Genomic DNA, 26,697 nt, shown 5'->3' with positions numbered 1-26,697 from the left:
TTGCATACGAGCATTTATAGCACATTTGTGGGCACATTTATCGAGCGTTTATAAACGTGACCTACTTGAATCTCTCGTCCCATTGATGAAAATGATGGAGTCTTTTTTTCTTTTCTTTTTCTTCTTTCTCTCTACTTATATACTTACCTAACACTCGTAAAATATAAACCGACGTATAATACATATAAATCATATATTTCGTTTTATCACTTTCTTTAATTTTATTATAGTTTCTATTGTTCATACAGCCGCGTCATCCTCCATTTCCATAAACATTATTCAACGTACTACTTTAAAAATAGGTTAACACATTGAATAACGGATAAAGGGGGATTTCTCGAATGTCGTGATCGCATCACGGCCGAAATGATCGTATAAATCAAAGTAAAGTGTGCGTTCGCAATTGCGTGACGACTCGCGTACAAACATGTATACGATACAGACGAAGAAACGGACATTTATAGAAGGATCGAGCCACTTATCGGGACACGAGAGTGCTCGAGACGTTTGCGTGGAATATTCGGATGTTAACTGCGAGGGGATAATGGAAGTTGAAAAAGTCATTCGGGGGCAGGGGTTCGAGGTAATTATCGGTAATAAATCTGAAATTGATCTTGAAATACTGTTTCGTGCCATTTATTAATTATCGATCGTGTAAACTTATTTGAAATGCAAAATAAGGTGTAATAAAGCTCGAAATGGGGGAGTATTGTGCACGAAAGATGCATTAAATATTCCGATAGAAGATGTAATACGTAAGAAGGAAACGAGATACGTCGTTTAAAAGATATTTAGTCTCCAATGTTATTTATCACCATGTTTTTAAATTTGTGGAAAAGTTGGGGAGGAAAAGTGATACGTGAAAGAAGAAGAAAAGTACGCCGGGAATACGAATGTCGAACTGTTATGAAGAATCGATGATTCATTCATTGAGATTGAACGCGCAGTAAGAGTGAACTTGGCAGAGTAATAAATTCAATTTTCCATCCATTTTATATCTATTGAAAGAGAAAAAGATAAAGTATTTCGAAGCGGGATATCGATAGCTAATTGTTGACTTGTTCCTCGCTCTCTTACAAAAGCAAATCAATTATTATCTCTCGCGCTTCTTTTATTTACGTGTCGTTATAACTTTTCAATGAAACTTTGAACTTTTTTCTTCGCGCCTATTTTTTTTTTTTTTTCAACTCAATTTTTGCATTTCCAATATATCTGCATAATATCGTTCCCTTCTCCTAGTGTTCCACTTTATTTCCATGCAGATATTTAAAAAAAAAAGATAGATCATGGAACGTCGCGAAAAACAACGGATAAACCGACGGTTTGCCAAACCAAATCGTTCCTTTTTATCCGTTCCACGTTATAACGCTTTCTATTGGTTTCGATCACGCATCTGATTTGAATTATTCATGATCACGAATGTGTCCCTGTCCTTTGACACGGATACGAGAATTAAATGATAACCTAAAATCGTGTTTTTCACGAGTACGTCGAAACGATCAAACGAATAGATTTGAAAATGATTATGTATTATAAAAATTTATATCGAGGCTTGCTCGATTAAGTTATAAACGATTCAAATTCGTATTGGAGAGAAAGTGAATTTTGTGGAAAATTTTTAGACGAATATTCAAAGTGATCAACACATTACAATATAAATTTCTATTTGAGCTTCATCTAAAAATTAATCTATAATTTAACAAGTAAGATATAACACATGATATTTTTGCATATCATATCAATTTTCGTGTTTGTTCCAACTTTTCGGAATAACCGAATCTCCAAACCTGTTCCACGCGATAAATATTTACTATTTTAATTCGCCAATAATCGTGTCCGTTCGAAATCCTATTCCATCTTGTTCGTTCTGTCTCGAGGAAAATACGTGTGGGATAATATCATATTTTTACTCGTAACGTTTAATTATACGCTTTATTTCTGGCAGATCTCTTTTTTTACTTTTTCGAGCGGTAATTGGAGATCGTGCCAATCGAACTTAATCAAATTTCTTGGAGCAGCCAGCCCGTCCATTTGCCCCGCGACCCGTCTTCCCGACAATTAATGGAGTTGCGATCGAATAAAAAAATCGCCCCGTGCGATGCTTCTCCTCCTTTTTCTCTTTTTTTTTTTTTCGTCCACCTTTTTCTTTCTCCCTTCTCTCTTTGTTATTTGCATATTACACGACCCCATGTGCACAATTTTATCGCGCTTGTTAAGGGAAAGTGGGACGAATCCCACCAGCGCCAACTTTGTTCGTTCATTCGTATAAAGGCTGACAATATTTCTTCTTCTTCTTTTTTTTTCTACTTTTTTCTTTGTAATTTTTTCCCCCCTACACATACAATGATACTCTATTAGAAAAAATGAATCAATTAGTCGGGGAACCGTTTCGAATAGGAAGGAAATACGAGAGACGAATTTTCGTTTCGTGTATAACATTCGATATTAGTTAGTTTCTCGTGTACTCTGTAAAAGTGATTTTCGATGTTTCTTCTTCTTTTTTCTTCTTTTGGCAACGTTATAACGAGAAATGTTGTTGTTTGTTAAAAAGTAACGATTTTGAAAAGAATTCTTTTTTATTATTATTATTATTAATCGTTTTTACAGTAGAATCGCGCACTAGTGCAGTTAATTCTCGTTTCCATCGCTAGATAGTAGCACCTTTCTTTAAAAATTAAACGAATCTATATGTAACGAACTTAGAACGTCAAGAAAAATATAAAAGTAAATGTGAAAGTGATTCGAGTCGATGGATCTTCCTTCAACTAGATCTATCTGTTACATCGTTGTAACGATATTTTAATTGATTTATCCGAGACAATAAAAATAACCGTAAAGAGAACGTTACGAAGAGGCAAGTTATTTATAGTTGCACGCTTTTTATCGTGTATACCACGTTCGTTACTCGAGCGTGTTTCGCGAAACTTAACGCGAAACCCATTTCCAACGTTCTAATCCGTCGAATCGAGGAGCAGAGCAGTTAACGGAGACTTCTCCTCGCACTCTCCCCGAATAAAATAGAAATTTTTTAACAGAATTTAATTTCGCGAACGGGACAAATCGGTATAAGAAAAAAGTTGCACGCTTTTCCTCCGATTAAACAACTTACGCCTTCTTTTTTTCGCTCTATATCCCCGAGATCGTATTTGTCCGATCTCGGCTCGTTTGATCCCTCGTTTCCAAGTTTATTTTTTTAAAGGACAAGCAGCTTCTCAACTTTGACTCGAGCATCGAGCGTCGATAAAAAAGAAGAAAAAGGAAAAGAAATTGATCCAGGAAAATCCGTTGTGTAACTCGACGTGGCGTGTCGAGGAAGACGATGAAGGCTTATAATTTTTTACGTGGCCGGGCGTAACACTCGAAGAGAAAAAATCGAAAGAAGACCTCTCTCCCTTGATCCCGATGTACGCGGGATAAAATGGAAATGCCTTTAAAAAAAGAAAGCTGCCCCCCTTGGGGGAAACTCGATAACACGAGCCGTGATATTTAGCCGTGTGATTAATAACGCCTTGCCACTCCCATTTTTCTTCCTACGTGTTTCCTTGTTTAACCACGATGAGAAGGAAATTTTCTTGATATATATATATATATACTTCTTTTTTTTTCTTTTTCGAAGAAAATTTCAGTGAGAGAGAACAGACAGTTCCTCGTGTTACGATAATCATTGAATTAGAATCGATTATAAATTACTTTTAGAGAATTGGATCAATTAAGGAATAGAAAAGAAAATAAGTAAATTGTGATAACGAAATTTACAAAAGAAAACATCTTGGTGTTGTTTCCGCTTACTTCTTCTATGATAAATTCCGATCGTAATGATGAAACTCTTTCCGACAGTATAATACCTATCCAACGTTACGTCAGTTGTTAAAAATGAAAGACAAAGAAGGACTTTCAGCCGGAAAATTGACCTTTCATCTCGAAATGTCACGTACGATCGTCCCTCGTTGCTTCATTTCTCTTTCTCTTTCTTCGCCCTCATGGAATAACTTCTTTTCGCAAAATTCCAAATTCCACTTATTGCACTTTTATCCTCGACGTGTTTTTACTCTCTGTGTTTTTACGATCGTTTGTTCAATCTGTTGGCTGCGAAATGGATTATTATTCAAGAACCTCAAGGACGTGTTGGTCGATCGTTGAAAAAGGATCGAGCAAGAGCGCAGGTTACGATAGATCGCGTGAATTTATTTCGAGTTTATCGATTTACATATATGAAGAATCCGTTAATTATTGAAATTGTGCCGGAAATTACGTGTTCCCGATTCATCCACAATTCGTCTCGAGATTATCGGCCGGCAAGTAAAACGAAATTATTATTAACCAATTCTACGATCTGTGCATGCTAATTTGCTCGATCTGAATAAATGATAGAAATTGATCAAACCTAATTAACCGACACTACTGGGCGACAATGTCACGAATCCAGGTCGGAATCCTAAAATCGCATTTAATTAAATGTCCGTTTAATTACGTACGCGGAAATACGTGGTGGTACAAAAGCGACGAATCTTTAGAAATTTATATGAAAAAGTATTGAAATTGAATTGTTATTGTGCACGAGACCACAAGAGAAGAATTATCAATTCTAGGGGATAGAAAGTAAGACGAAAATTGCTAATCGAAGAAAAAAAATTAACTAGATTGAAATTTCAGCGGTGAAAGTAATAGCGGGTTTGAATTAATTTTAATTTAATTCAATTCGATTTAAATAATCGGTGAAAATGAGATGAGATAATTAAAAATTATTTACCGTTTTAATTTCAATTTTTTCCCGCCGATTTATTCATCGGTTTTTACCTAGAATTCCACGGATCAAATTTCCCACAGGGAATTCGATATTTTTGCATTTCAACAAATTGGCTCGCGATATCGTAAAAAACGCGCAAAAATATTTTCAAAATGGTCGTTTTTTTCCTTTTTTTGATCAAATTATTATACCTTCTTCGAATATATATTTCCTTCCAACCGATATAATAATCGTGCGCAATGTTTGCAACAAACGGGCCGATTTTTCAAGCCGATAATACGCGTATAACAAGAACTTTTTCCAATTAAACAACTGCATCGATGATCACGATAACCTTCGTTAACTCGGTGTTACGTATATCAATGCGAGAAAAAATTAAAACTGTTAATTAAATCTGTCGTGTTCACGCTACGTAAACAATATTTATCGCACAGTCGGAACCATGTCTTGTAATATGCGCTGAGGATTCCAATATTTTCGTTCCTGAATTCTTCTATTAAGTTTTGCATTTAATATTTTTCATTTAACGAAAAACTGTATTCAAATATTCAAATAATTTGTAGAAAATATACATATCGTGTTGATTAATATATATTCTATATTTTATATAAAATATATGCAAATAATAGGTAAATAATAATAGGTAATAATATTAAGTGTAAATTTATTTCTGAAATGTTATTATTAATTAATTATTATGTACATATATTATGTACGTACTTATGATCATTTGCATTACATAACGATTTTTTTTCGTGATTTTCCAGGAAATTAACATTATTTATATCCAATTTATAAATATTTATGGGTTAAAGTATTTTTTCTTTTTTTTTTTTACCTCACTTCCTCCTCTATTATGAATGTTCAAATTTTTCGTCGCGTCGTAATGTTTAATCTTATCATAATTATTCAGAATTAAATTCGTTTTCAAGTGTTTTAAGTATCATCCAGATAAAATTGACGTAAAAAAGAAATACGTGCATTTGCATAAAGATTAATTATTTATGTGTGTATATATATATATATTTTTTTTTAAATTTCACGACTTCAAAATAATTTTATAAGAACGAAAACTAAAATTTTTAAATCGATAATATTTCAAGAATTTAGCAATAACGCGTATAGAATGTTAAATTGTCGAAAAGGTAAAGAGGTGTCGTTAATTGTACTTAATTTAGAATGCACAAGTAGTGGAAGAAGTCCGCGAAATTTGGCCGAGTTCCAAGTAGTAGAAAATATAATTTCTGTTCTGCACGTCCAATTACACGCCGGCGGAGCATAAAAACGCGTCACGTCGAATTTAACGAGATCACATGCCGCGAATTTGTTCCACTGGTATTCAGAATATTGGATTTCCCGGTATCGTGTTCACTTTCAAAAGAAAGCGTATTATATTTCGTATTAACATTTTTTTCGGCTCGGCGATGACACTTGCTGATTGATGAAAATTCGATACACGCGAGAAAAAAACAATTGCGTTGAAACTTTATTAAAACTTGCTGATCGATTAAAATATATATTTTAATACAAAACATTAACTTTTCTTTTCTCAAGGATCTCCTTCACAAACGCAATAATTATTTCCAAATTTTATACACTCTGAAGCATCAATTTTTTGTTTTCAATACGATATTTCATTTTTCCTCCTTTCTTTTTCGTTTTATTACTTTATTAAAAAAGGAAAAAAACCATCTGTACCGATCTCCAGCAAATTTTTACATACAATTATTGTTTGAAAATATCGCTTCACGTTTTTACACGCAATTTTTCAACACAAATTTTTTTTCTCCTTTCGAAGTAATGAATATTCAAAACAAAATTTATATTCACCGATATTTTTTCTAGAAAGGAAACTTGCGCGGAAAATCATCGATACAACGATGGATCAATCGAGAGTAAATAAATTAAAAAACTGAACGAAGCTCCCAACTTCCAAGCTTCGAAATCACTCCGCCGAGGCTGAAATATTTCGCAGATTTTTTAACTTGCACATCGAGCTGGATCCCTGTTTCAAAAATTACTTGCGCGGTTAATATTGATCGATAAGGATTTTTGTTTCAGCTGGAGGCGTGCGGCCGACTCGTGTGCTGCGCGCAGAGGCTGTGCAGAAGCGGAAGCGCAACAGAGGAGGCCGAGCAGCGAATCAACCGGGGGCGAAGGGGTGCACAGGCGGGCCCCGAATTGGAGGGGCCCTCAGGCTCGGAGGATGGCATCCTTCCGATCCCGGTCAGCCCCAGCCCCGCGTCCACGTCCTCGCAGGAGGACGCGTGCAAACCACCACCCCGCAATTGCTATCGTCTGGTTATGCTCGGTAGCGCGAGAGTTGGCAAAACGGCCATTGTAGCACGGTAATTTTCTTTTCTCTTTTATATATTTTATATATTTTTTTTATGTTGAAAGAAGAGAGAACGAAGGGGGAATTCTTGCAATATATAAAAATGCGTGGATAGGAATCGAATTACTGTTTTGTCAATGCGATATTATTATTGTAAAAATCTTGTTATATAAAAAATGCGTTACGCATAAAAAGTATCGCGATTGGCAAATACACGTAAGAAATAAACGAGGGAATTATTAACGCGTTTCGAAACCGACTTTCAAAGTCGAGAATATATAAACACAACGAATGTATAAACAGACGATCGAAAGTCGAATTTATTATTCGATAATCGGGGAACGAATACACGGGTACGATCGTCGACTTTAGTATGGAACGTGCGCGGCAGGCGAACACATCGAGGAGATTAATAACAAGGAAAATTAAATCGATCGATTATAATTGATTCTAGAGTTTATTTTAACTGACCGATGGTTGTCGGTAAAAACGGATCGTGATTTTTTTGTATCGTTTATTATTTTTATGTATTATTAACATATAAGAGAAAAAAGAAATGTTACGTATAACATATTTTTCGAGAAACAAGATGAATCAAGTTTTGAATATTGTTTTTAATAAGGTTATAGGATTTAAAGATTCTTTTTTATCAAGAATTTGAGTTTTCGAGTATTTTAGAATTAATCCTTTGAAGGCTTTTCCCTTGCCATCTCATTCTTTTTTTTTCTTTTTTTGAAGGAATTACAGAAATTGGGTCGTGACACGTGCACAGGGAATATAATTTTGCGAAAAAATATAAAAATATTTTCGGATTTTATATTTTGAAACGCGACCAAGATTGCTACTTTATTCTTTAGTCTAAAATCCGGAATGTCGTGAATTATTATTCGTGGACATTTAAAAAAAAAATTGTCAAAAGGAATATATCATATTCCTTTGATGATAACATAAATTTGTTATCAACTAGAAAATTATGAAATATATATTTAACATTCTGAAATTGATTTGCTTTATAGAAAATTTAACATTTTTATAAAAAAAAAAAATAAAAATACTATTGTTTAAACGATAGTAATTGTTTCAATATTTTATAACTTATTTTATACAAATTCAGAAATTTGCGTTAAAATCTTTTATCCGGGCCAAAAACAAGCAAAGTTCAAAGACTTTTTGAACAACGTTCAAAATGGTAACGAGCGTTTATTTGAAATATTATTCCCAATTGATTCGACGTACAATCGAAAGAAATTCCTCGCTGTGTCGCGATTCAAAGCGATTCTGACGGTGATATTATTGTATTTTCCCCACGATCTTGTATTTTTCATCGGTGAAAAGCATACCGCTTTCAGTTTAAAAAATACCATCTCGTTGAAAGCTCGATGTGAGGAAATATAAATCGTTCAAATCGATTCCGTTAAATCTTAACTCATAAAAAAAAGAATTCGTCCTTTATACCCGTTAAACGAATTAATATATCATTATCGTCTTTTTATTTAATCCAGTAGTTCTTTCGATTCACAAAAATATAAGTCTCAACGTAGAGAAATCACCGAAAGTTGAAAGTATATCTAAAAATATCACGAAATATATTTTCCAAAATGTAGCTCACTCATTTTATCGATCAGCGAAAAAATTTCTACTTTAATTTGTACGAAGAATTTTGTAGAAGGATTACGTAATTTGTTTCGCAGCTTTTCGTGATTAAATGAAATTTCCAAATTTCAAAATCTTTTTCGCAAAAAATTCCATCAAAAATACAGAGAATATAAGTAATTTCTTTTCTGCAAAATCGATAAAAAAACAATATTAAAAAAAAAGTTGGATAATTACATTCGATATCTATATATATATATACATATCGATCGATGTACACCGCATCTAACACTTTTTCACCGATAACAGCAACGATCGTACGAACGATGATCAAACTCTGTTGCCGTGAACGAAACCATCGTATCGGTTCGCTTCCACCCTCAAAATCAGAGGCGCTTTCAACACGGTGATATTTTTAACCGCGGCGGGTTAGAAAATGGACAAGTGTTCGCCGGCGTGGGAAACGTGTCGTAGATTTAGAAGCAGCACGATCGAGCAGAAATCGTCGAAAATTCCTTCTCGATCCGATTCGAAAAGTTTTCAACGACAGCGAGAGCTCGTTGCTTTTCCTTTGTTCACGATACGAGTTTCGTTTCTAAACAAGGAGTTTCGCTCGCCTCGAATTCGATTCAGTTCGGTGTAAATGCGGCTGGTATTGTCTCCGGTTTCGTTAACCACGCGTTACGACGGTCGACTTGCTAATGGACTCGCCACGGGAATTTCCAGTTCGGTTTCTCGACGATTCCATTCGTGGTCTTATCCTCTGAACTGGAACCGGAATAATTTTTGTTAGATTCCGTTTCTTCGTTTCGATAGTTCGTGTGTTTTCATTTTTCAGTTGATTTTTTTTCTCTTTTAATAGGTTTTAATTCTTATAAACATGCATTGAACGATAAAGATATTTGCTCGTTTTTCTTCATTCGTTCTCTCAATATTTTTATCGAATACATTCGTATTTATAAATTGTTTTTCGTGTAATTTGCTAAAAGAAGATTTCTCTCGATTTTCCATTTTCGAAAATTTATTAAAAAAGTTTCGTGGTTGATAAAGGAGAATGAAGATAAATAAAATATTTTTTTACCCGCTTGAAAAAAACACGAATGGAAACATCAACAATTTCGAAAGAAATATCTATGATAATTCCTTTCCATTGAAATGACGTGTATACAGATTTTTATTGGATTCTGTAATTATTACGCAATAATATAACGCATCAAGTAAAATCAAAAATTACACACCATCTGCAACAATCCAAGCACAACAAAGGATTCAATATTTAAAACTTGATTTATACATCTTTATTTAATTTCGCAAATAGAAACGAGCATTTCGACAAAAGTTACGTTTACAAATTGGATCGCACTCCCCACAACTTTTCCAGCGGGATTATTAACGCGTCGCAGTGAAAATTTTCGATATTTTCCTTCCCGTCGATTCACGTTCCGCACGATCGAACTTGGTCGGCTCGCGCTAATAGAACAAACGATTTAATTTCGCACGAAAAATAATCCATCGTGAAACACACAGGTGTAACCGTTCGTTTGTCCCGGCGAATATATTTTTGACTCCAAAAAAAAAAGATGGAGATGGAACACGCGAGTGCGTTGTTCATAAATAACAATTTGCTTCATAATTATCGAACCTTCCTTTTTAATATGATGTAAAATGCGTACGAATTTCATCGCAGATTTTTGTCCAACAAGTTCGAGGAGAGTTATACACCAACGATCGAGGACTTCCACCGAAAGCTGTACAGGATTAAAGGCGAGGTCCATCAGCTTGATCTTCTGGACACGAGCGGGAATCATCCGTTTCCGGCCATGCGACGATTATCCTTCTTAACAGGTAAGTCAATCTGTTTTAAATAATCGTGAAAACGAGAGGACAAGAGGGAATCGTTTTTCTTTTTGATAAATGTATTTTCATTCGAGTTTGCTAGATATATATCGTATTTTTTAAGAGAATACGAAACTTTAGGTAGAAGTAAAAAGAATTGGATTCAGAATGTTGTAGCTATTTTTAAGAATTAACTTGGCACTGGGTGTTTGATTTAATTGTTTCTCTCACGCGTATATATATATATATTCTTGTAACGCAATAATGTCGAAATTTAATCGTGTCGATGCGTGTAACCAAGTGTCAGAGGACAAATATTTTCCCAATCCATATCCAAACATTTCCAAACACTGGCGTCATCGTAACACCTTCCTGCATCGTCGTTTTTTAGAAATAAATTAACTGGAAAAAATAAACTTTATTAACTTTAGTTTTAAATACGCCCGATATATAATAAGCTTGCGAAAAATTCGAATAATCCGACCTTTAAAAGGCCAAGAAAGAGAATATAATTCCAAAAAGAAGGAATGATAAAATTTCGAAATTGCTTTGCAATTACATTCTTTCCATTAAAAAATAATTATTAACGAATTACTGACGGTTCGATAAAAATATTTCTTTTAAAAAATCTCTAAAATATACAAATATTAATAATATTTCAAACTGGAATACTCGCATCCTAATCCATTATCGATGAACAATTCAGTTTCGTCGACCTTCTGGACAACGACGAATTCTTATCGCATCTCTGCCAGATAACAGGAAATTTCCGTGTATCGTCTTAATACGTACAGATACGTATAGATAACAGATCCTCGACTCGAAGCCGCAAGTCATCTCGCCAACTTGTTGAGCATCCTTTCTTCGAGCTTCCTCCGACTCCGGATGGAAGTTTCGTGCCAAGTTTCCAACCACTCCTTCGATCGAGGATATCGGCGTGCAACACTTAAACAGCAAGAAGAGGATTATATTCCCGCGCCAACAAGCTGCCGTTTTTTGGATTCGAGGAGAATCGATGGCCGATACACCTGCCCAATTTTCCAAAACGCGTGAATCAATATTTACACAGAAATTTCCGCTGGATGGTTTCTAGGACACTGTGAGGAGGAAAATTTCCGCGAAGTTGAAAGAGGAAAAATATAATAATTTTAGAAAAAAATCTACAAGTGGCCAATCTCCGACCCGACGTGAAATCGAAGCGAATTATTGGACAGAAGAGTTTATTTTATTTTACTCCTTTTTTCGGAGAATCGAAATTGAAACTCGAGCAGAATTTTTCCAAGTTTTCAAAATTTCGTTCACTCCTTGGAAAAAGATTGTATACTTTTTATTTATTCCCGTTCTGATTCATTTTTAATTATTCTCCCTCCCTCTGCTTCTGATTGTAACAGAGTCACGCGGCCAAACGACGAGGCTCGCGTTGACGGCAGTTGGAGAAAGTCGCGGAATTCATTATCGGAATAAAAAACAGAGGCCTGCGATAAATTCGCAATTATACGCATGAAAAACGCATTTGCATCACGCATGGCACACGTGACGATCGTACGCACGGAGTACGCGTACGCGTATTGATCACATTCGGTTTTGAACCGCACGCAAGCGTCACGTGTTTGCCGTGCATACTCGCATCTACCACGTGAACCGCAAAAAAGAAAGAAGAAAAGGGAATTATTATTATCGACCGAGTACGTAATTATCGCATGGAAAGTCGCATCGTGCCGATTGACTTAACTTTTAATCTAAAAAAATTGATAAAATAAGGAAAACGCGATAAACTTATTTTCCGCTAATATATCGTAGTTACGAGTTATTTTTTTTAATAAAAATTTGCGCCATCACAATTTTTGTATATAAAGTATCGATGAAGAAAAGTAGCGATTCGATTTCGTCTCGTGGAATGATTATTACAGATTTTCAGACGTTCGAGAGAAATCTAAAGTAAAGTGTAAAGATTTTTATAGGAATTTTTTTCGTTCGAGGAAAAGTAGTATCGAGTAATTTCAACTTGCTCAAAGATTATAAAAAATACGTGCAGTAAAATTCAATTGCAATTGCAAGTTTGAATCTATGAAAAGAAGCAGGATCTCAATGATGCGTTGTTGTACACTCTGACTGATGGAATCCCCTTTGTTTGTTTAATGTCGCGTTCGTCGATCAATTGGACGGTAGTTGGACATCTAATTAAGACGTAACGTGCCCCCTCTCTCGTTCCTAAGATTGAGATTTGAATTTCGAATCGTGCCTCCTCTCCTGGATATCGCGTTAATGCTCCACGATCCATCTTCCACGAGGCTATTTATCGTGGAATTGAAGTTCGAAGACACTAAGAGGCTTGGAAAGTTTCTGGAAACGAATATTTGCCGAGCGATCGTGCTGTGACGACACGATTTATCGAGCGATAATTATCCTGGACGATGATGCGTGTAACAGGATTCTTTCTGAAAAATTGAGACGAAAAATTCAAATAAATAAAACCAAAAATTTGTTTTCCTTTCAAAATGTATTTTTAAATACACTAAATATTGAATATTATCGGAAGAAAAAGACGAGTTTAATTTTATAAGAAAGTGATGAAACGTGTTCGATTTTTCTTTGAAAAGTGGAATTTGAGATACGAGGAAGAAATGCTTTTTCGAAGATCAATTCGTGCTCGGTTGAATTTTATCGAAAGATGTTTCTCACCATAAAATATTATGCTTGTACGTAATTTCAATTAACACGATAAATTCTACGTGTATAATATACCTATATATCTCTTCTATAAACCAACTCGTAAACCATCATAAAATTAAGATAGCGTTAGTACATCGAATTGAAACGTTAAAGAAATAATCGCGCGAGAAACATCAATACGATATCTACTTACATAAATTTTAACGATCATATGTAGCAATTTATAGCGACTATCAATACTTACATTTCAACTTTATCCTTGAGATCTCGTTTCTCGAATGGAATCAAACAATAAAATTATTTCTCCAATTTCTCTCTCTGCAATAGAATTACGATATTGATTAATTATTGAATATTAAACGAAAAAAAAAAAAAAAAGAAACTAATAAAATTTGCGCGAGCACGTTCGTAAATTACAAAATGTTAAAAAATATACGATATCGTTCACAAATTTTAATTTCGTCGAATATTTAGTATCTACATATATAAAGAGAGAGAGAGAAAGAGAGAGATTAGAGGCAGCCTCGATCGAATTTCCATACGCTTCGATTTAAAATCTGTTTACCGTTTCCAAGCGTATCCTTTCTCCACACACATGGACAGATAAGAAGATATATCTTTTCGCGTTCTTGTGCGACCAAAATTGCGAGGAAATGGAATTATTAGTCTATTATGCACGGATTTTATTCTCCGTATATATTCAGTAAATACAGGATTAATAATATTTCCGTTGTTATCATTATTCGGATATGATTTGTTTCTAAATATATCTCAAGACCTATCAAACGTTCGTGGAATTACTTATGAAGGTTTATTGAGACGATGGGTAACACGATGTTATACGTACACTACCTACGTGACCAGTACTTTACATAACAGGCAATACGATAAGGCAATATTGCCGAGCATGGTACAAGCATGGTAATAATATTAGAAAGCCAATTCCAGCAGAAGGATTTCGCAGATAGAATTGTAATGGAGATCGAAAATTGGGATCTTTTCCAAAGAAATTCCGGATAAATTATCTCGTGCGAAAAATGTACCATAAAAAAGAAGACAATATGAGACAATATCTGAAAATTCCCGATATATTGGATGGAGAGGATAAGGAAGAAAAACATAAAATAAATAGAATATATATATATATATATATATATATATATATATATATATATAAGAAGCTATAAGACGAGGAGGAGAAAAGTATAGCTGATTTATCGAGTGGAGGAATCGAGAAAAGATATCGCGTTTATGAACTAGCTAAACGAAAATCAACAAACCGGAAAACAGGGTGAAAGGAAGAAGCGTGAACGAAATTCTGTCAACTGTGCCAAACAAGGTTGGCCAAAGAACAAAGATACGAAATAAATAAGTAAAACTCGTATACTTGATAAAATCATACTTATTAAAAAAAAAAGAAAAATGAAAAGAAGATGAAAAAAACAATTAATACAATTGGAATATAAACCAAAAATAAATAAACAGGATCTGCGTACTCTTACATTTAAAAAGAAGATGAAAAAGAAAATGAGTGAAAAGAATAGAAGAACAGTTTTCCCTTAAACAAGTACAAGTAAAATTGATACTAGAATATTCGACGAAATGAACTGCAAATACTTTTGCTTAGAATCCGGTTTTCCCCTTTGAAAGAAAGAAAAAAAAAACTCGATCCAAACGAGAGCTGCGCGTCTTTTTTCGTACGACGCGAATATTTGCGGAGCGACGGCGGCTATGCAAAACAGGGGGAGGGAAGGGAGGAGGGTAGTTATTAAGTTGGCCGAGTTCCTTACACAGGCCGGCATCAAGATTAAGCGGCACGAAAAGCCGTTATTAAAGTCGGCTGTGTACCTACGATTGGAAATTGTAGACCGGCATAGATATCAGATCACGCGGCTTTACCGTGCGTATCCGTGATTTATATAACAATACGCCGTTCAAATTTTTGTTTGCATGGACGATCAGTTTGCATACTTTTGATAATTCGAGAATAAGAGAAGCTCGTGACAATAATGATTCAATTCAAATCTTTTGGATTATTTGTATAATCTTGGATTGTTGGCAGAAAATTTACCAATTATGATGATCAAATATTGGAAATTAACGAAGAAAGATTCGATTCTGACGTAAGTAAAGTATGTAAAAAAATGAATCATTTTACGAATTTGAGAAACGTTTATCCAAATTTTTGTTTGCATGGACGATCAGTTTGCATACTTTCGATAATTCGAGAATAAGAGAAGCTCGTGACAATAATGATTCAATTTAAATCTTTTGGATTATTTGTATAATCTTGGATTGTTGGCAGAAAATTTACCAATTATGATGATCAAATATATTGGAAATTAACGAGCGAAGAAAGATTCGATTCTGACGTAAGTAAAGTATGTAAAAAAATGAATCATTTTACGAATTTGAGAAACGTTTATCCAAATTCGTAAATTAATCGGAACAAACTGTGAAAATAAACGGTATTGGATATTGGAGGGAAATAGAATCCCTTTGACGCAACGCTGCGTTCCTCAATAATGCGAAATTGAAAGCTCTTAACGTACCGTTACGTGTTTCAATAATCTAACTCTGCAAATCCTACCTATTTCGATAAGCTCGAATCGTAAGGTCCCGAGATATTCCCAATCAACCGAACCCGTTTTGGACCCGTTTGATCCGCGCATAGTCTTGCCATAAATTAAACACGCGCCGTTAATCGAATCGCGTCTCCTTCCAAACTTTAAATAATCTCTCCAACGCCCGATCTCGAAGGGGATCGAGACGGGGTGGGCGATAAAGGATCGTCTTCCCTTTTCAACAAGCGCGCGCGAATTCGAGAATTCAATGGGATTCGACAGAGCGTGGAATGTCACGAAGAAATGTCGAGAAGAAATTTCTCGTGTACAATGATTAAAGTTTCTTTTTTCTTTCTTTTCGTCGAAAGAACTAAAACGGTGTGAAAGTACAGATGTATCCATAGTTTCGTAGTTAGAGATGGATAAGTTATATCAACACGGGTAGAGTTGAACGACAAGGAAACGAAGTGGACGAGGTTTTCGTCTTCTGATAAGTGGAGCAAAGTGAGACTCCCGTCTTCAAGAGAATGTATGATTGTAAATGAGATCTGCGGGTGAGATCAGTTCCAACTGTTTTCCCAGGCTAACCGTTAAGCTTGGTATTTTTAGGCTAGCTCGATCATAATTTCCCGTCTCCGCTGTAATTAATCGCGATAGCATTTCGTTTTAATTAACTCGGGGAGTACGCCCGTTTCGTTTAAACGGATTTCTTCCAATCAAATCCCGCCGATCTCTCCTCCCTTGACTCCTCGATTCCACTCGTAAATGAATTATTATTATTATCATTATTATCATCGTCATCATCGTCCCGAGCAGTGGAATTTACCTTCGAATCGATTCGATGAATGTAGAGAATTCGAGAATTGCGAGTCCTCCCTTTTTCCATTAATTATATTATTAATTTTATCGTATCGAGATGTAATACTCTCCGATCGAACACTTTTTCTCGTACCGAGAACTCGATGGATTTAATAAATTTCTGCTTGAATATCGTAGAAAAAAAAGAGATTATTGCAATCGTATATACACTCGGTTTGATTTTATCCCAAGAGTATAGCCGTTTTTTAATTACTTCCTCTCTTTCTAATTTAAAAAAAAAAAAGAACTCGTCGAATCGTCAGAGGAAAAGAATCGTTGTCTCGCTTTGCGAGCCAGGACAACTGGCTCAAAGAGTCCTCGAACGCGCTTATCGTTCATTGTCACTCTGTTTCTCTGGCACAGGATGCATCGCTCGCATTGGACACCAACTTTCGATCGGATCTATCCGACACGATAACGATTTCCTCCCCGATGCAACCGGTGGTCCATTGAAATCGTATATATATATATCTACGCAATCACTTTCGCGACCATCCTGTGTTCGTCACGCAGCCACGTCGATATTCAATCGAGACGGCCGTGATATCGAGTAGATTGAATCGCGACATTGGCTTAACGTCGATTTCCCTCGTCCCTTCGCCTCGTGGACGAACACTCCGCGGTGGAACACGCGTTGGAAAAATAAAATAAAAAAAATCTTCTTTATATATATAAATATATATACATATATTTCGCGAGAAAATTCATTCGTTCTTCGAGTGGTGAAAACTGAAACGGAACTATTTTAACCGGATGGAGAAGAAGCAGCGAGGAGGCGAGATACGGGATCTTGTAATTATTTCGAAATTAATTTGCGCCCGGATTGGGAGGAATCGTTAAATACGCTCGTTTCGCTGTGTATCCGGTTTCCAGAGAGTTATTGAATTGGAATGAGCTCTCTGGTAACGTTATTTCGTAGGGAATCGTGGTCACGTTCCGGAATAGTTGTAACTTCGTGTCGCGGTTGTTTGCTCCCGCATAGTTAATTTTGGATTGTAATGGTGATCAAGGAGAATCGGTGGCTAAACTACAGGTACCATCTGGATTACAGCTAGTGTAATCCATATTCTGTAATCGAAAAATTATGTGCTTGTACGGATAAAACGTTCTTCCTTCCCGTTGTATGTAATAGTAAGTGGAGGAGCGAGATAAAGAGAAATTGAAATTATGTATTATGTATCCGCAAATAGCCTCTTTTCTGTTTATTTTACCGCTTTAAAGAGAGTATATATATATATAACAAGAACGATTTTCATTTTATTTAAATCAAAATGAGGTATGTTACAACAAATTCATGAGTTGATCGAATATTGTAGGTTGTGTAGTACGATTAATACTTTCGAAGAGAGTTTAAATTTGTTTAAATGAAAAGAGGAGAAAAATAAAATAATAATACAAACTCGATTAAAATTGGGAAAAATATAAACCGCTATAACTCGGAAGGTAATGGTTTCCGGTCAACGAATGAAAGACCGTTAAAAGCAGGGAATCTTGCTCTTTGAAAGCTTTTTTTACTTATCTCGATACGATTTCCGGTTCCCGAGATATCGCCGTTCCAAGTAAACGGTAATTTTTAAACTCTATTAAAATTAGGAAAACTTTGAGCCGTTATAACTCGGAAGATAGCGACTTCCGGTCAACGAACGGAAGGCCATTAGAAGCGGGGAACCTTGCTCTTTGAAACCCTTTTTCGTTTATCCCGATACGACTTTCGGTTATCGAGATATCGTCGTGCAAAGGAGAGGATAATTTTTAATCGTTTACTATTTCCTTCCTCGTTGTTTATTCGGACCTCTCGCTCGCACCTCGTCTCGCTGACCTATCCCAAACTGCCGACAAGCGGCAGACGCGATTCCTAGAAAAACGTAGTACGCGTTTCCAGGAAAAAATGTAGGTCGCGTGTTCATTCATAATCTGTGCGCTGTGTTAAGCGCTACAGGATACTTTGAATCCTTATATCTCGACAACGGATAGAGATATCAAGATCAATCAAAAAGTAACTTCAACGGCACGGTTTTCTTCATTTCTTGAATAGGTTTTCATGACGAAATTGTTAATTTCTTCTCGCGTTTTTTCTTTATATGGAAAATCAAAAGTTTCAATTGTCACGTATAATGATCCATTATTGTAAGGATATAATTTTATTGAGAAGAACGGAAATAATGGAGATTATTATTTTGTATATCCTGCAATTTTCAATGCACGTTTAATTAACGTTTGAATCGATGGAATATCTCTCAATGAGGATCGCACAGTAGCGGTAGGAGACGCAAAAGACACTTGTTGCGGATGGAATATAATTTCCTTTCATGTTACATCATAATTAAAGTTCCTGCCTTTCAAATCATATTTTCCAGAATCGAGCCGGTCCACCATTATCGTGTAGTAGCATTATCGTTATAAAAGGCGCTTATTTCCCCCTCAAGAAAACCGATTATGCACTTATCCCCGAGAGGAAACGAAGACAAAACGTATCTGGAGTAATGGCGGCCCAAGACGAGATTGAATAACAGATTTGTCCAGGGAGTATCCAACATTTGCGTATTCGGGTCGCGTATTCGTAACGATCCTCTGTCTAGCCGTGTTAATTTTTTCCCTTCCTCTCCCCCAGGGAGACAGATGACAAGAAAGAATGTATGGAACGTGAAAGAAGATTCAGAGACTTGGCTCGCTTTTCGGGACTGTAATCCCGTGAAAGAAAGAAACGTGCAGCCCGAAAGCCGAAGGATAACTTCAAGATTTTATTTAACAAAGTTCTCGTAGGAGGGGAGGGAGTTGAAATAAAAACCTGTATAAACGCGATTCCATAGTTTTTACGATTATTCATGGCTGTATTTAACCGCGAATAATAGAAAACTTTAGGAAACGGGGGCGGAAGAAAATGGCCACCTGCTTCGCTGTTAAAGCGTGCACTATAGGTACTAAAGGATTCATAAAATATTAAATCTCCTGCAAAGTTGTACCGTTTTCAACCGTGCCATGTTGTAGCCCATACCCTTCCAGTTTGTGTTCCTCCTTTTGTTATAATTTATTAACGATTAACGATATTTCGATTTTCTCATCTTTTATCTCTTCCCATCGTTTCGAATAATTTCGTTTTATGCAGTTTTTCTTATGTAAAGAAAAATTTTTAAACTTGTAAAAGTCGCTCGTACGCAGGACGTGGACGGATTATTCTTAAAGTATATTTTTAAAAAGTTATTTTTAAAAAGTCACGATCGGTTAGTTCGTACTGACTTTGTGCTTCGTATTCGTGACTGAAAAAAAAAAATACAAGAAAAAGTTCATCAAGTTCTAATAAAGATATATCTCAAGATCAAGCGAGATCCTTTATTATCGCGAGTAAAACTGTAATAAACACGTTTCGCAAAGAGGAAAAAACAAAAACACGTGGGAAACAAGGCGAACTTTCAACGTATCTAATAATAAAACGGAAGGCTTTCTTCGTTAAACGAAGAGTCAAAGCAGCAAAGAGAATACGGAAAGTTTTAAAACCGTGTAAATTCACTTCGTAGAAAGATGAATGAAATTAACTTTGTCGGGGCGTGTTTTCTAAATTTTCCAAGAGTTTTTTGCTTCCTCGCAAAATTGACAAATTTCCATCTTCCAAGATTTCGCATTTAAATTCGCTAGAAAAAAGATACAATAACGCCTCGTTCGCCTCGGAAGAGAGAGCTGCTCGATTAGTTGCATCGTGATTTAAAAATGAGGATTGGAGGGGGAGAGGGGGGATATTTTCGCCGTTTCAACGAAAACGTTGTAGCGAATCACCGTCAATTTTCTTCCGAAAACTTTCAATCAGCGAACTCGGAAAAAAAAAAAAAGGAACGTTGGATTGGATCATAGATTCTCTCCGTTGGCAAACATCGTCGATCGATTCCTCCGCCGCCTGTTCTTTCGTTCGACGAGGATTTTAAACGGGAGGGAAACTCGTTAAAACTCGATCACGGAAACAGAGGATGTGTATGCGTGCATGCGCGCGGGTACGATATTCATTGTGAGATAAAAATAAGCGCGTTGAAATAAATATTCATAAGGCTGTACGAGTTTTACATTATTCATATTTATCGATGATTATCAACACGTGTGAAATCTCGCGAACACTGGTCGATAATTAAATTCACGCTTTTTTTTCTTCTTCTCCATGATGAATAAAGGTACAAATTCTTTTCTCTCTCTCTCTCTCTCTTTCAATAGTTTTATGATCGTATAACAATTGAAAAAGAAGGGTAAAACTCTTCATCGTTACGTTGCAAAATTTACAATTTTCCAACCAGGCTGGAAACAGCTTACAGCAGGGAGGAAGGAAGGAGTGATGCAAAAATTGAACCAGGTGGTGAAGCTTAAACGAGCTTAACTTTGAATAATTTGCATATACGCAAAAGCATGTAGAGATAAACGATAGTTAGGAGAAAAAAGAGCCCCTTCCTTCTTATACTTTGCCTCGTCATTTTTAAATTTTCCCTCCCTCGTCTTTTTATCCCTTCGAAGATTGTTGAATATTCGCGTAATTACCAATCTATCTATCGCTTATTCTTCAATTTTCCATCAATTATTCCTTCCTCATCCTCATCCTTCACACGCAAAATAATTCTGTGGAATTATCGAGAATAAAAAAAGAAAATATAAATGTCTCGGGCTGATAAAAATTTTCTTTTTTTTTCATCGCAGGAGACCTGTTCGTGGTGGTGTTCAGTTTGGATTGTCGAGAATCGTTCGAGGAGGCCATCAGACTGCGTGAATCGATCCTGGAAACTAAAGTAAGCGCGACCCAAAGTGCAACGAAAAGCAGGAGCAAGAGTCACTTCAATTTGAAGGTTCCTATGGTCATCGTCGGAAATAAATGTGATAAAGATACGAAGTACGTCACTGCTCGTTTTACACGCACTGTACATATATATGAGTCGATTAACGTTTTCTGAATAACGATCGAGTGAATAAAATACCAACTGTTACGTGTACGTGTGAAATTACTTTTCTTTTTTTTCTTTTTTTTTTTCTTCTTTTTGCAATGTTTTTTAAGGACATTTATCATCTTTACAACCCTTCTAGAATACAGAGTCAGAAGCTTTCAAGTGTCTGTCACTTGAAATTTATGGATTATATTTTAAAGTGTTGTGACCTGTTTCCAACCCTTTTAATATAAAATGTTATCCTGCACTCGAGGATTTCCTCGAGCGTATTTTTAATGTATTCCCTTGCGCTTCGTTTACATGTTCTTAATATAATCTTATTATTTAATAGACATCCACTATATTATATTATACGTATATATATATATATATATATATATGTATATCATCGAAGGAAGTACGATTCTACGAATTATTAAACGTATTTTCATTCTTGACCTCGTTGAAGTGAGTAAAAAAAAAAAAAATAAACGGAAGAAAATGTACATTTTTTATAATATATGCTAATACATCCCGTGAAAACTTTGGAAAACTTAGCAAGCAAAATTTTAGATTTTCCATGTTATTTCTATTACTTCGCTGAAATGAAATGTATCATTCACTTGCAATATTTGAAAATAAAAATTACAAATACAAAGAACTAAAAAGTTCTTTTATTTAAAACCAAAGAAATTAACTGAGAAATAAGAAGATATTTAAATATTTTTGAGTAAATCAATTATTGATTCAATAAATATTACAAATCGCATTTGTTACGCAGAATAGTTACGGTCGAAGAGGCTGAAGAGTACTGCAACAGTCAGGACGATTGCTGCGTATTCGTGGAGGCGTCCGCGAAGAGGAACTACCACGTGGAGGAGCTTTTTTACCAACTGTTCGTAGTGGCAGGTTTGCCGTTGGAAATGGCGCCGAATCATCACAGAAAGGTCCCACTCACTTTCGGATCTCCGACCATGTTGCCACCGTCACAGGTAAAGGATTACCTCTCCCTTCCTTTAAAACGACCGGATGAATCCCCAAGCACGATCTTCGTAGGAAAGAATTTTAGCCGTTAGAAGTTGAGCTAGAGAAACTTGTTCATTTCATTCGACTCGACGATTCGAAACAGTAGAGGAGGGGGAGAAGGAGAGGTAAACGAATTCGTAGTAGTAATTGAACGATTCTCAAACTCGATGGACAAAAGAGGGTGTCTCGCGGTGCAAGTGGCATATAACTCGAGCACCGCGTTAAATCGGATAAACGATTACGCTCCCTCCTCGGAGAGCGGAGTGCCGTGTCGAGTGGATCCCTCTCTCTCTCTTTTTTTCCTTTTCCTGTTTGAAAAGCGTTTGAAAGAGCGACAATTTGTTTCCAGCCAAGGCACAAAGCCACCCTGAGTATAAAGCGACGGCTGAGCGACGCCTGCGGCGTCGTGGCGCCCAACGTACGCCGGCCAAGCATCAGGACGGATCTGATGATTATGAGAACGAAAACGTGCTCCCTGGCAGCCGGGAATGAGAACAACGCGCCTGGATCGAGGATCACCCTGCGTACGGACGCCAGAAAGACGTGCTCCATTCAGTGATATCCCTGCTGTCGAAACGAATAAGAATTCGAGACGGGTCAGAGAGGAATCTGGGTATTCGAAGGGCGATCCTCGTTAACGAAACACGATTCCCCCGATCACGGCCGAGCACCAGTCGTGGATCGAGCGTTATATCGAGTCTTTCTTTCTCTCTCTTTTTCCTTTCGAAGGAGGAAGAAGAGAAACGATTCTGAACTTTGATGCTCGTTCACGAGAAAACGTGAACTTTGTATTTGCATTTTTTCACGTTGATCGTACGTATAGCGTACGTAAGGAGGGGGTACGGACGAGGAACCGTGAAGCGGGGAGGAAAAGGGAAACGTTTAAACCGACCACGCCGCTCGCCTTAATTAATTAAAGAGATAGGTCTAGCATAGCGTCCCGGAAGTATATTAATAAGGTACAATCGGAGGATCGTTTGTTGAGATTAATCGATCGATCGGGTTGTGATTGCGGTTAGAGAGACGAAGGGGATAAGAGATAAACGTTCTAGTGATAAACTATTCGGATCTTTTTGAAGAACTGTCGGCCATTCGTATGCTTGAGCGAAATATTTACTTTTTCTTGATCGAACCAAGTTTGATCGAACGCTTCGAAACACTTGTTCGATTACACATTGGAAAGTGTGTTAGATTGAAAAATAATAATTCTATCTTGAATTAATTCATTAATTTGATCGAGATAATTATAATTTGAAACAGAAGATCGATAGTCCTCGTAGTTTGTACGAATGGTCGGCTGATCGTGACGCTTGGATTCTATTTAAGCATGATCGTTAAGCCGATACGAACCAAATACTGTATACGTGTATATATAATTAATTTATTATCATGGAACGTGGTGGCACACTGTTGTATCGAATATGTATGAGCATTGGATGCATTGGATCAATCATCGGGAAAAATTTGAATCACTTGGAAATACTCGTTCAATATATTTCAATAATTACCGGCAATTATAATTCGTCCAATTTATAATGATCGATTCGAGTTTCATTTCCTGTCATCGTAATTCTAAATTGTCGACTCGACTTGTTTTTTTAAACAAACGTAAAAAAAAAAAAAAATATCGACACGCTCTCTCGAATCTTGTATTCAAATTATTCGAAACGCCTGCAACATTAACGCACAACGTTGCTCAACGTTGAAACATTGTTAATAACTGTAATAATGAAAGCGCATGAAAACAAAGAAAAAAAAAAACATAACGCGCGTGAACGTACACGAGACGCATCTTTTCGTAAAACTCATCCCTGATTTTCGGACCAAATGAAACGTTTCGTTCTCTTGTAATAAATGCGTAAATAACAATAATCAAAACCGTGCCTCTTTTTTCCTTGTCAGCATCATCACCTTCTTGTTTTTTCTTCTTCTTCTTCTTCTTTCACGCGTGTTTCCAATTAGACTAACAGATGCATCTTGTTTTTTTTGACGAAAAAATATTATAATAATTCCATTCATCCAGTTCATTAATATGAAATTATCATTTTTTTCTCTCTCTCTCTCTCTCGCAGTTGAAGCTGTTTAATAACTCAACAACTGGAAACTTCTTTGGACAACCTTGTTAGTCAAAGTAACAAGAGGAAAGTAATTAACCATTAGGGAGAGACGAGGAAACGTCGTAGATATTTAAAAAGTAATGCGACTCGAATCCAGTCCACCTTTCTATTTGTGCAATCATTTTCGAATCAACGCTCCATAAAATCCTAACGGAAAAGTTTTCTTTTTCTTTTTTTTTTTTTTTTTTTACAAACTTCTCGGTAGATTAATTACCCTTATAAAAGAAAGTTCTACCACGAGGGTAGTTCCGGGGATGAGGCCAATTACTCGATTAATACGTTAATTAATTTCCTGGCCGCAGAATTTCCTTTCCGCTCGTTTTTTCTACAACCCTTATTACAGACGGTTCAATTGCAAACACGCTGAAACATCGTTTCTAATTAAACGCGACGAGGGTTGTGTTTTCCAGCAAAAAAAAGATTCTTCCCTCCTCCAAGTTTTTTTTTTAAAATCGCTTCAATGTGATTTTCATTGAGTATTCGATCTTCTTTATTATTCCGTGCACTTCAACGGCCTTCAAAGACTCGAAAGTCCATTCATAGTGTGGTTGTTGTTTTATCGAGCAGCAATAGTTTGGAACAGCAATGGTTTTAGTATTTATTGATGAACAACTCGTTCGAGTGTATTCAAATGGCCGTTCAACCGTCGTATCCCTCGTGATATTTCGCTCGATAGCCCTCAGTGACACTTGAAACCTAACTTAGGTATTGAAATTCATTTGAATCAAGTCATCGAGCTCCTTCTTTCTTCTTCTTTTTAATGGTCGAATCTTTCGATAATAATTAAATCATTGGTTCAAAAAGAAATAATTATACAGTTGCGTTATTCATTAAGAATGATCCATTCCTTTAAAAAAGAAAAAAAAATTGTTAAATTATTAGCATTTTAAAATATGCTTGCGTGATAAGAAGCAAAGTATCGAATAATGATTCGTAATAAAAACTTAACGTATTCAAATTAATGCTTGATAATTACCTTTTATATATTATAAATTCACATATATTTATGTGAATATTCATGAAAGAACATATAAAATCCTTAATTATCAGTTAATTATCTGGTGTAAAAATGATTATAATTTATCATCAATTTATCTTGAAATTTTTTTTAAGTATACAATGCCAATAGCTTCTTCGTTCTTTGGATATTCAGATTTTGAATATTCTGTCTTGGATTAACTAGTCTCAAAAATATCAATAAAGATCCATTTATTCTTAATCCTGTATTTTGACGAAATGCTCGTTCGAATTTCTCTTTCTTTCGCTTTTTTAAATTCATTTTTCCCGATCCCAAAATACAGCGTAAGAAATAAAAAATTCCAAAGGTCGTAAACAAAAATTTTGAATCTTTAAAGATTCGAAATTTTTAAAAGAAAAATATATAGTCTGGGACACGACGTATCGACACGACGTATCGAGATTCAAGGAGCAGAATCCATTAGAAGGAGTTTCTGTACAGAGAGAGATGACCACAAAATTCCTGACGGGCGGAATGTTTAATTAAACTCCGTCAAGAACTTGGAGAATTTCGGAGACGAGGCGTCACAAAGCTCGTGCATCGCGAGATGTGTCTCCTTTATAGCAAGGAAAGGTAATATCGACGATATAACAATTTTTTTCCCACGAACGACTCATTTAATTAATTCTAATTTCTCGTTCCTCTCCGTTTTAATTAAAATATTAGCACCTCTATGAAAATATATTCACATTATGCTCATTTTTTCTTAAAGAATTTTTTTTTTTTTTTATCTTGAAGCAAATAAAATTTTGTTATGCGCAACTTTCGTAAATGTAATATATTATCATCTATGCAAACTAATTCCATTGTTTCAGTAATTCCATAATTCAACATAGAATGCTTAATTGATTTAATTCTTTAATTCATAAGTATCGTATTAGCATTGAAATGAAGTCAACAAATGTTGAAAGAATTAAAATTTAGCGGGTCATTAATATTTAAGATTTGTTATTTAACCATTTCTAGGTTTTTATATTGAATCATTTATAATTATTAGTAAAAATGATGCAATTATTATTAATATTTGTTAATTTTAAT

At 35.6% G+C, this 26,697-nt stretch overlaps 1 protein-coding gene and 2 long non-coding RNA genes across 4 annotated transcripts; 1 reads left to right on the top strand and 2 right to left on the bottom strand.

Annotated features, from left to right (window-relative positions):
- The first annotated feature begins 317 nt into the window (after positions 1 to 317).
- Positions 318 to 24,396, top strand: LOC108004114 (dexamethasone-induced Ras-related protein 1). 2 transcript variants are annotated; one of them, XM_062081911.1, is made up of 6 exons: positions 318 to 583; positions 6,809 to 7,095; positions 10,363 to 10,520; positions 21,278 to 21,467; positions 22,280 to 22,490; positions 22,874 to 24,396. In XM_062081911.1, the coding sequence occupies exons 1-6, from the start codon at positions 428 to 430 to the stop codon at positions 23,081 to 23,083; spliced, it is 1,212 nt and encodes a 403-aa protein (XP_061937895.1). In that variant the 5' UTR covers positions 318 to 427; the 3' UTR covers positions 23,084 to 24,396. The 2 variants fall into 2 exon arrangements, with proteins under 2 accessions (XP_061937895.1, XP_061937906.1); XM_062081922.1 differs by lacking the exon at positions 318 to 583 and adding an exon at positions 5,968 to 6,106.
- Positions 7,779 to 12,344, bottom strand: LOC133666980 (uncharacterized). Its single transcript, XR_009831947.1, has 2 exons — positions 11,304 to 12,344; positions 7,779 to 10,913 (listed from the first exon to the last, which is right to left on the bottom strand). It is a non-coding gene; the product is annotated as an uncharacterized LOC133666980 (long non-coding RNA).
- On the bottom strand, positions 24,074 to 26,697 carry LOC133666979 (uncharacterized). Its single transcript, XR_009831932.1, has 2 exons — positions 25,618 to 26,697; positions 24,074 to 25,488 (listed from the first exon to the last, which is right to left on the bottom strand). It is a non-coding gene; the product is annotated as an uncharacterized LOC133666979 (long non-coding RNA).

Source organism: Apis cerana, linkage group LG1, assembly GCF_029169275.1.
Source record: "Apis cerana isolate GH-2021 linkage group LG1, AcerK_1.0, whole genome shotgun sequence".
Lineage (NCBI taxonomy): Eukaryota > Metazoa > Arthropoda > Insecta > Hymenoptera > Apidae > Apis > Apis cerana.
Note: the sequence above shows the minus strand (reverse complement) of the source record. Positions and strands in the feature narration are given on the sequence as shown.